The sequence below is a fragment of the Harmonia axyridis genome, chromosome 5, assembly GCF_914767665.1.
Source record: "Harmonia axyridis chromosome 5, icHarAxyr1.1, whole genome shotgun sequence".
Lineage (NCBI taxonomy): Eukaryota > Metazoa > Arthropoda > Insecta > Coleoptera > Coccinellidae > Harmonia > Harmonia axyridis.
Genome location: NC_059505.1, coordinates 6,328,075 through 6,339,916, shown reverse-complemented (window position 1 = coordinate 6,339,916; position 11,842 = coordinate 6,328,075). Strand labels below are relative to the sequence as shown.

The following is an 11,842-nucleotide window of genomic DNA, read 5'->3' as shown; positions in this document are numbered from 1 at the left end:
CTGGCGGGTATCAAAGAGGGAGAAATAAATATAATGGATAAAACAATTGAATGAGATTGATCCTAACCACGAAACTATCGGAGACAAAAAGCAAAATATTGGAAAAAGGACTAACGCGAGTCAAAAGCTTTTATGAATCTACTTGTTAAAATTTATATGAAGGGAGTTTTTTCAGAGCTATAGAACTTTAAATTGCAATAAAACAACGATGGATTATTCGATTAACATGAATTTTATTTATCCGCAAGATAATCTTGTGGCATTACATTTTAAATATGATTTCTGGCATATGATCGCCACGGCTTGCTCGGATGTAGTCCAATCTGGACGTCGAATTTTCGAGAACTTTTTCCAACATTTATGGCCGTATATCGGCAATAACACGGCGAATGTTGTCTTCCAAATGGTCAAGGGTTTGTGGCTTATCCGCATAGACCAATGACTTTACATAGCCCCACAGAAAGTAGTCTAGCGGTGTTAAATCACAAGATCTTGGAGGCCAATTCACAGGTCCAAAACGTGAAATTAGGCGGTCACCAAACGTGTCTTTCAATAAATCGATTGTAGCACGAGCTGTGTGACATGTTGCGCCGTATTGTTGGAACCACAGCTCCTGGACATCGTGGTTGTTCAATTCAGGAATGAAAAAGTTAGTAATCATGGCTCTATACCTATCACCATTGACTGTAACGTTCTGGCCATCATCGTTTTTGAAGAAGTACGGACCAATGATTCCACCAGCCCATAAAGCGCAACAAACAGTCAGTTTTTCTGAATGTAACGGTGTTTCGACATACACTTGAGGATTATCTCCACTCCAAATGCGGCATTTTTGTTTGTTGACGTAGCCATTTAACCAGAAGTGCGCTTCATCGCTAAACAAAATAAAATGGACGTAGTGCGCGATACGTATTCCGCACAGAATCATTATTTTCGAAATATAATTGCACTATTTGCAAGCGTTGTTCAGGCGTGAGTCTATTCATAATGAATTGCCAAACCGAATTGAGACTAAATCACTTAACAGCTGTTAAATCGGTCGCCATCTCGAACAGTAATGCCAACTTAAAGTTTTATACCTCGAAAAAAAACACCTGTTACTTGTGATTTTTTTTTGGAAAATAAAAAGCGTTTATTTAAATTCGTGGTCAAGAGTGCTGTGGGGAAATTCGAGTTGATTTTCTGTGACAATTAGCGCTTAGCTAGTACCATATCAGCAACATTTGTGCAAATATGGTACAAGCTAAGCACTACTCACACTCACAGAAAGTCAACTCTAATTTCTCCACAGCACTCTTGACCACGAATTTTAATGAACGCTTGTTATCTTACTTTGGCTTCTATTGCCTTAATTCAGTCTTCTGATCACAAATCAGACATACTATGAAAACATAGAATGACGTGATAGGAGAAAAAAAAAAAACCTTCATTAAATTTGCCAACGTTTCGAATCATTATTGATTCTCCATCAGGGTTCTTTATTTGGTTTCATAGATTTCTCCACCAAATTTCATTTCAGAAGTTTTTAGACCACAAAACAGTATGAACTCACATCGACGACATCTATTATGCCTAAAAGCTATAAATGCTTTTTCACAACAAAGATAAATTTGTAGTGACAAAGTGTTTATTAAATAATTTTCACCTTATAATAATCCTAACAAGAGAAATAGGCATAACAGATGTTGTCGATGTGACTTCAGACTGTTTTGTGGTCTAAAGAAGTCTCAGATGAAATTTGGTGGAGAAATCTATAAAACCTAACGAAACGTTGGCAACTTTAATAAAGGTTTTTTGTTCTTTTTTGCTGTGTCATAGGTCCTCAAGCTGTGATTACCTATCGTTGTATATTTCAATTCTAAGGAAATATGATTCAAATTCGCCATTCACATAACTAATTTCAAAACATCGAATAGGAGTTTGTGCTATTATGACATTTTTCTTTGATATATGGAAGACTATGAAATGATACTAGTGTATATGTAAATCAATATTCTTCCAGTGACTACTAGCCTCTTTCATTCAATCTTCTCAATCCAACAGATATATAGATCCTTTCAAATACCACTTCCACGACAGGAATAGACGATTAGAAGAAGAGGAAAAGTTCTTCTATAAAGGTAATCGAAGATCCCACTCCTCGATCCAAACACATCACGCTTTCATTGAAAGGTTTAAACGACTCAATATCCCCTCATTACCTCTGATGGAACCCAAGAAACGTCACAAAGATACCCAGTCAGCTATTCCACAGCCTCATAACCGTTCTTTGGTCCTATTACTTTCGCAATCGACACCATCCTCTCTCGTCACCTCTCCATACATATTCATGTACTGATTTATTGTTATGCATTAAAATTATATCAGCGATTCTCTCCGAGAGCTGAACTACCTCGATTTAATTCTCGACCAACTCGTTTACAGACTGTTGACGGGTTAATACCTTTGGTGAAATGTTCGTTATCAGCTCCTCTGCTTTTCTTGTCTTGATTTAATTAGTCGAGTCTCACGAGTGAAGAAAATATCATCTTAATGAGAGGAAAGATGAACTCCGATGTGCAGATTGTTTTATCGGAGGTGATGGATCTGGATTTCAGGTTTGGCTCTATGATGTTCAAGATGTTTTTCCAGATATAAGAGATATACTTCATTAAACTTTAAGAGGAGCGGCCGCAAAATTGCATTTCGCGAACTGTACCTATAAAGTCTGCTTACTTCGGATAGGGTTCAACGAAATCTAACGGTTGTTTTTTTTCGAGGTATCTAACTCTAAGTTGGCATTTCTGTTCAAGATGGCGACTGATTTAACAGCTGTCAAGTGATTTATTCTCAGTTTAGTTCGGCAATTCATCATGAATAGACTCACGCCTGAACAACGCTTGCAAATAGTGCAATTTTATTTCGAAAATAATGGTTCTGTGCGGAATACGTATCGCGCACTAGCGATGAAGCGCACTTCTGGTTGAATTGCTACGTCAACAAACAAAACTGCCGCATTTGGAGTGAAGCTAATCCTCAAGTGTATGTCGAAACACCGTTACATCCAGAAAAACTGACTGTTTGGTGCGCTTTATGGGCTGGTGGAATCATTGGTCCGTACTTCTTCAAAAACGATGATGGCCAGAACGTTACAGTCATGGTGATCAGTATAGAGCCATGATTACTAACTTTTTCATTCCTGAATTGAACAACCATGATGTCCAGGAGCTGTGGTTTCAACAAGACGGCGCAACATGTCACACAGATCGTGCCACAATCGATTTATTGAAAGACACGTTTGGTGACCGCCTAATTTCACGTTTTGGACCTGTGAATTGACCTCCAAGATCTTGTGATTTAACACCGCTAGACTACTTTCTGTGGGGCTATGTAAAGTCATTGGTCTATGCGGATAAGCCACAAACCCTTGACCATTTGGAAGACAACATTCGCCGTGTTATTGCCGATATACGGCCATAAATGTTGGAAAAAGTCCTCGAAAATTCGACGTCCAGATTGGACTACATCCGAGCCAGCCGTGGCGATCATATGCCAGAAATCATATTTAAAATGTAATGCCACAAGATTATCTTGCGGATAAATAAAATTCATGTTAATCGAATAATCCATCGTTGTTTTATTGCAATTTAAAGTTCTATAGCTCTGAAAAAACTCCCTTTATATTCAAATATAGATTTTGTCAAGCCGAAACGCCCGAAACATATATCTAATTAAGAGTTTTCCAATAAAGGTTCCATTTTGAATGGCCTGCTATCTGGCCAGCTGTCAATTTTGACGTTTGAAAAATAAAAACTACGCCCTTCCTAAAAATGGAACAAAACAAGCTTCAAAAACGCATTGGAATTGTTGAAATTGATTACCAGCATGATGGAAAATTTTCAGTCATAGCATAACTAAAGCACTATTGAGTAGAAGTCAAGTCAAACTAGTTAGATTATACTCACAAACTTGACTTTATTTGAAAATCAAACTTTTTATGATGACTTGATTTGATTTCTGTATTTTAATATATTGATATCAAACTGCAAACAGTTTGAAATTTGAATATCATATTGCGCAACTTGTCTGTACTTGTACTTCTGTTGTTGACTCCATTTGTTTGTTGTTTCCCTTCAAGTGTTGCTCATCCTAACACTTCTTCACAGTACTGATGAGAGCCGAAACCCCGAAACCCCGAAACACTTGTCTACTTTTAGCACTTCTCCTTGAGGGCTTGAGGGCATGTCCTTATTCTTTTCCTTGTTTTATCTTCAGTGATTTTCACCTCGGAGACTATGTTAATAAGTAGAATTGTCGCATTTGAGGCTCAGAAAATCCAAGAAAGATTGTTGAAAAGCCTTTTCATTTTCAATGTATCTCTATTTGTAAGTAGTTGTAAAAATACATATAGTGGAAGATCCTGAAAGGTTTGTGAGAGAACACTAGGTAATGCTAGTTGAATGCCAGTTAAAAATAATATCGAAATAAGCAAAATTTACTTTTGTAAAATGTAAGATTTTTGGATTCATTGTTATTCAGATAATCATACATAAACTAATAAAAGTACATTTTCTGAAATAATGTACTCGATTTAGTGCTTATCGTGCGGTTTCTGATTAAATATCAAAATAACCGATTTTGAGGAAAGTGTAGCGTAATCTAAATTATCTCCTCATTTCACCACAAGTAATTTTTTTAAATATACATGACTGATCTCAATTCATCGAGGTGGAGTTTGGGTATTTATTATGACATCTTTCATTGAAATATGGAAGAAGACGAAGTGATACTACTGAACCATGATTCTTCCAGTGATAATGAAGTGAGTGTATTATACCTATATTATTTCCACTTTTCTAAAACAAGTCTCTATCACCTTCTTCATTTGATCTTTTTGAATCTACAGATATACAGATCCTTTCAAATACCAGTTTCACAACAAGAATGGAAGAATTCTTCTAAAATAATTGAAGATCCCATTCCTAGTTCCAAACATATCAAGCTTTCATGGAAATGTATAAATGCTTTAGGGAACTATTCGTCAAATGCGAGGAATCAAACACCTCGACATTCCTTAACAAGTATGTTACAAGAAGATATATTTCCGATCAACGAAGAGAAACATATATTGAAAAATGGTGAGATGAAAATATTTCTACTTTACAAATCCATTATAGTGAAGTAGTAATAGAAACTTACAGAGAAGTTAACATTCAAATATTTTTCAAAAGAAGTAAATATAAATATAAAATGAAAAACAATGGACCAAGAAATGTATCTTTGCTCATATTTATCGAGCATAAAAAAAATAATTGAACGTGTTTCCAGTTAATGGTGTGGCTCACCCAGCTCAGCTCATGGTCATATTAGGACCCAGCGGAAGTGGTAAAACAACTTTGATGAATGGCATCACCTTTAGAAACCTCCGAAGTTTAAAGTTTTCTGGCTGCGTTTGCCTCAATGATAAGCGAGTGCATCGTAATGAACTTGCTTTGAAATCTGCATATGTGCAACAAGAAGATCTGTTCATCGGTTGCCTTACTGTGAGAGAACATCTCATATTTCAGGTAGAAATTTACTTTTTATAGCATGAGTGCATCAAGCTGTTTTGAATGTTCAAATTTTTAGGCTCTCGTAAGAATTGAATCACGATTCTCATATAAACGAAGAATGGAACGTGTAGAAAAAGTATTAGCTGAGGTGAGTTGTAGATATATTTGTTAACCTATGCTTATCATCGATTTTCGTCTTTTTTGAAGATATGAAATTGTATATAAACACTAAACTATGGCTCATTATTCAACAGATTGGGAGAATTCCGGACTTTGTAACCCTGGTCTAGTCGATTTTTCACTTGACTTCTTGCTTATTATTGCGCTTAGCATCTTCAGAGGTATCTAGGTCGTTGATAGTAACTCGAAGCAGGATTTCTCTAATTTGAATTTCTTCTACTGTTGACAGGTTTGGTAGGTATTTCTGATAACCAGGAGCTATGAACCAATGTTTTTTCTTCCCTGTTATTCGAATGTTTGTATATTTCTATGGCTTCCTTATCAATTTGTGTGTAAGAATTTTTGATATTTGAGAGTATTTCTTTCTTTGAGAATGAAATATGGTTTCTGTCGGTGAGAGTAGGTTCGACCAGGGAGGACTGATTGGTTGAAAAGCAAACACCGTTCGTGTTCCTGGTTTTGGGCTCGAATGTTTGTTCTTTGTAGTCCCAAGGAAAAGTTCACAATCGAAAAGTGTCGTGAATAAGTGGGTGAATAACCCAGCTTCAGAAACCAGATCAATTTTAACTTTTGGACTTATTTGTAGTTATCCTTGTTTGGTTTGTGAATTGTACTTTGGCGAGTCTTTCTCGAGCCAAGTTACGAGGTGCGCCCTCTACCAGGGGTTTGGTATTTCGTCTTGAGATCGCTTGTGGACTCATCAGTTGGGCTTTCCAGCAATATATGCCCAAGACACACCCTCTCACGCCATTCTGCACTCTGTTGCAATGCTATGACCGCTATTAATCCGCCGGGGCCGAAGTATGTGTGGCGCGAAAACCCATAACGCCCTCTGTGAGCAGCCAGAGTCACTACAGTTCTGCATTATGATTTTGGAGAAATTTGATATTTTATTACTGGTGGTTTAAGAGGCATAAAAGTTTTTTTGTTCGAAATTATTTCCGTAGCCCTATTCTCCTGTGATTGACGTAATGGCTTAATGGTTTTTCGAACTAAAATTATTGCATAAAAAGGCCCCAAGTGATTAAATTCCTCCTGAAGGTATTTTTGCAGATATATACGACGAGCTCGCTCAACAAGAATCTTGATCACTCCTCATTTTTTATGTATATGATGTTTATAATCCTTATGCAGAAATTAATCTCCGTAAGTAAGTTTTCTATAGAGCCTGTGTTCTTGTTTACCTCTTGAGTTTCTTACTACTAAAACGTCCATGAACAGTTGTCAACCATTGAAAATTTGGGTGATGGGTTGAATGGTCCAAAAAGTCATCTCAATGCTCTTCACCAAGGGATCAATTGACAAAGATGTCATCCACATATCGCAGCCAAGTTTAAGGCTCTTTTGAAACGATTCTGTAGCTTTTTTTTTAAATTTACCTGAAGAAGCATAACCTGGACCTAAGGGAGCATTTCCATACAACTTTATCATATTGAAGACTTGAAAAAACTATCATCTTCTTGAAATTTGAATTATACCGCCCATGTTTCCAATGCAAAAACATCGTCAGATAATATTTTTTTCAGTTATCTCTCACTACATGTCAAAATTCCCAAATCGGTATTTCCGGTGAGACCAAAAGCATTTCAGGAGGAGAAAGAAAACGTCTTGCTCTCGCTTCCGAATTACTAACAGATCCTCCTCTACTATTCTGCGATGAGCCTACAACAGGTCTTGATTCTTTCATGGCCTTAAGTGTGCTTCATAAGCTCAAACGCCTTGCACATACTGGAAGGACTGTAATAGCTAGTTTGCACCAACCTTCTTCAGAAATGTTCACCATGTTTGACAAGATCTATTTGATGACTGAAGGAAGAGTCGCTTTCTCGGGAACTCCAGAGGAAGCAAAACTGTTTTTCACAAAGTGAGAAATGTGGACACATTTTGCCGAAATAATATTTATGACTTACATTTTCAGATTAAAATTGCCATGTCCTCCGAAATTCAATCCTGTTGACCATTATGTTCAAATGGTATCCATCATCCCAGGGAAAGAAAGATTATGTGAAACTTCGGTCAATAGAATTTGTGATGCTTTCGAAAATTCCTCCCTGGCATTGGAAATGAAACAGCATCTTACTTGTAAGGTGAATTTATCCATTTTTTTTTAGAGTAGATATCGCAAAGTATCTGTGGTATGAGAGTTAAGAATTACCTTGAATCAAATCAAATAATAAATCAAATATAACCCTTTGAATCCATGGATCAAAATCTGCAACGTGATAAGTGCGAATTATAAAATTCTTTATGTATTTATTTAAATGTCTTATTGTCCTGAGATTTCAAAAGACAAGGGGAAAATAATGAACTATTTTGCGGAATTTCAACATACTCATTTCAAAATGTTACATAATCCAATGTAGTAAGAGAAAACAATTTTTATGGAAAATATTACAATAAGCGTATTTTCTATCCCATTTAAGACCAATTTGCGTCGTTAATCTTTTCTTTTGTTCACAGAAATCTATCGCCAATGAATTCCCTTGGAATGAGTTGAGAAAACAGGCGATACCTTACAGAGTATCTTGCAGTGAGCAATTTACTGCTTTATATTGGAGATCTTTCTTGTCTTTAACGAGAAATCCTCAAGTTATGCGAGGGAGGGTTTTTCAATTGTTTGTAAGTTGCTTAGTTAGTAATTATCCAATGATTCATGACTAACTATTTCTACAGTTTTTTAGTGGACTAATCAGTGTATTGTTTTGGCAACAAAGTCTCAATCCAGTAGGCGTTCAGAATATCAACGGTGCGTTATTTCTGATCCTGGCGAATTCTATTTGTGTCAACTTCCTTGGAGTAATCTTTGTTAGTATTACATCTTTAGTTTTATGCCATGAGATTTTCGTTTCAATCTTGAAATTCTTTTAAGAAAATTAATAACATTGAGCCTAAATTTTACTTTCATACAGACCTTTTTCGATGAGATTCCTCTCTTCGTGAGAGAACACAAGAATGGTTTCTACCGTACAGATGTCTATTACTTTTCAAAATTGGCAACTGACCTACCGTTATATTCGTTCATCAACACAATTGGCATGACCATATGTTGTTTTTCGATAGGAATTTTTCCTGATGGATCAAGGTGGATTGTAGCTGTATTATTGATTTTACTGACATCATTAATTGCAATGGGCATAGGTAAGACATCAAAAGTGCTTATTTATATAATTGCTTTTTTTATGCTTATATTTTTTTATTTTAAAAATCTATAAAATTCATTTGGTGTACAACTTTGCTTCCACCGTTTTGCAATAGATGGCTGTAGCGATAAGCTTAGGTATTTGGGAACATAACGCCATCGGAATATTTGTCGTTTTGTTTCTGTATCATGAAGTTATTCTTGATTAAACATATCAGCTTACGAGCCAAATTCTCGTTATTTGCGGGAGGTTTTAATTTTGTACTTTAATATGAGGAACTCTGAGATTGAGCCTCATCGAATACTCTCGAATACCTATGATGATGCATTTTTAGTGAAAGTACGTTTAGAGAGTGGTTTCAACGCTTCAAGGACGTTGATTTTGACTTCGAAGACCAGCATGGCATGCATTATTATTATTATTATTTATTTGAACTAGGGTCGTTTTGCTTCGGTAAGCCTTCCGGGAACTGCGACCATGCAGATCTTTTGTTCACTACCCTACTCATTCATAGTGAGTGGTGTGAATGGTTCTTAGGCCAGCCAGCTCTGGACACTTGCATATCAAGTGTTCAGCCGTTTCTACTTCCGATCCACAGAGCCTGCAAATCTCGTCTGCTGACTTACTCATACGGTACAAATGATGTTTGTATCGACAGTGCCCCGTCAGCAGTCCCACCATCACCCGAAGCTCTGCTCGCGACAGCTTCAGGAGCTTTCTGGTGTAGGTAGGTGAAATCTTCACGAATTTCTTTGCCTGAGCAAGTCTAGGAGTGTTAGTCCAGTGGATTGTCCTACTGTTCAACTCCCATAGCTGGACCGCAGCTTTGTATTGGTCTTTTCCTATCCCACAGAAAGGCTCAGGTCCAGCAGGTCTTAACCTTGATGCACTTTTTGCAAGCTCATCTGCTCTTTCATTTCCTTCAACCCCACAGTGCCCTGGTACCCATAGTTGAGTCACCTTATTTCCTCTGGCCAGTTGCTTTATGGTGTTACGGCACTCCCAAGTCAGCAGAGACCCCTGACAGCACGATTCCAGGGATCTCAGCTTGGTTTGACTGTCCGTGGTGATGTAGATGTGCGCCCCCTTGAGGTTCATTTTGAGACACTCCTGGGCGCATACATAAACATGGCTTTCAAAATTGGATGCGTTACTTTGATCACCACTCGTGTCAAACGCAACAAGAATTGGCAGGATCATTGGGAGTGACGCAACAAGCCATTTCGAAAAGCCTGAAAGTCATGGGAATGATTCAGAAACAAGGAAATTGGGTGCCGTACGAGTTGAAGCCGAGAGATGTAGAACGGCGTTTGTCTAATTAGAAACTTCCCTTCATAATAGCTCCAATATTGATTATCTACAAAAATTGTACCAGCACCTATTGATATGAACAAGTTACCTTGCAACGCTACCTTAAGGTCTTTTTTGCTTCCTATCAGGGGCCCAGTTCCAGATTTCTGATGAACTCTAATATTTTGGATGGCTTCTAGGAGATAGTACATCGTCGATACAATTTCTCGTTTAAAGCATTTCTAATAACCCTATTCGCACTAGGTGCATTCTGATGTGTTAATGTCCTGTAAATATAAAATTCGTATCTCATTTGAATGGATAAATTCCCAAATAAATACTTATCAATTTTTCAACAGGATATGCAGTATCAATTATTGCTGCTAGCATGAACGAAGCCTTCAGCATCACAGCTTTGGTAATGGTACCCTTCATGCTGTTTAGCGGAATATTCGTGAATATAAAGTGAGTAGGTACTGATATTCCTTGAATTAACTATTGAACGATGAATTAAATAATTTTTATGGTTAGAACGAATGAATCTCAAAGATATTTTTTCAAGGTCAATCCCTTCATGTTTGAAATGGTTGTCTTATATATCTTGGTACAGATATGGATACGAAGGTTTACTCATTGATCAGTGGGAAGGAGTGGGGAGAATTTCGTGTATGAATTCATCTATTCCTTGCCCAGACGATGGATTGATGATACTTGCCGAGCAGGGCTATAGTCCGGTCAGTAATCTTAATATTCATGTGAGAGTAAAATTTTAGATGTATCTTTTTTAGGAGGATTTGGGCGAATGCATCATGCTCTTAGTCCTTATAGCTGCTATTACGGTCATTATTCCTCTACTTATGTTATTCTATCGAGGATCACACGACGAATAAAATCAAATGAATAGGCATTTGCTCTTGTCTTCGAAAATTATGTATTAGAAATAATATTAATTTGAATTATCAAATAAATTTATCAGACATTGGATTAAATTGGATTGAAAAGTGTGCCCTCAATTTTATTCAGATAAAAAAGTTATCATATTAAGTTACTAGGTAGGGATTCACGGCATGGCTTGATTTTCAAGCTACTTGGATTGAGCTTGACTTGATTTCAAGTAGTAGTGTTTCAATCTCAAATCAAGTCAAGTATTTATTTATAAAGTAATTGAATCATATCTACCTACTTGATTTTTAGCGGTTTTATTGTGTATTGTCACAACAATGAAAAAATGATGAAATGAGAAGGAACCTTGCTAAAAACACTTTTATTTATTAAACTTATTGTATAAAAGAACCGAAAATATGATTTTTTTTTAATAGAAACATAAATTAAATCACTATGAATCATAACAAAATAAAAAATAATAAAGAAGTAAAGTTTCTCAATATTGAGGATCCTCCAGGCTTTGTTTGATTTCATAATTTTCCATCCTGGATCTAAGAAACATGAAGCACCTTACAGATTTGTCGCCTGAACTATTGCGGGTTTTTGTTACTGTAAGAGCAGCTCTGGAAAATTGTCTTTCAACAGGAGCTGAAGATACTGGCGTTGATAAAAATTCCCATTTTGGCCAAGTTTGGAAAGATATTTCTGAAAGTACCAAAAATCTACCAATAAATTTCATAAAAATGTGAGAAAACTAGTAATAAATTCACACTGGCGAATGCTACAGTCTCTTGGTGCTCCAAGAATCCCCTTATT

General features: G+C 36.6%; 1 protein-coding gene across 1 annotated transcript; it reads left to right on the top strand.

Annotated features, from left to right (window-relative positions):
• Window positions 1-4,708: 4,708 nt before the first annotated feature.
• Window positions 4,709-11,031, top strand: LOC123679809 (protein white-like). Its single transcript, XM_045617302.1, has 12 exons — window positions 4,709-4,801; window positions 4,886-5,117; window positions 5,308-5,546; window positions 5,608-5,679; window positions 7,238-7,575; window positions 7,630-7,798; window positions 8,172-8,330; window positions 8,385-8,516; window positions 8,621-8,849; window positions 10,501-10,606; window positions 10,704-10,875; window positions 10,930-11,031. Exons 1-12 carry the CDS (start codon window positions 4,748-4,750, stop codon window positions 11,029-11,031), a joined length of 2,004 nt encoding a protein of 667 aa, XP_045473258.1. The 5' UTR covers window positions 4,709-4,747.
• The last annotated feature ends 811 nt before the right edge of the window (window positions 11,032-11,842 follow it).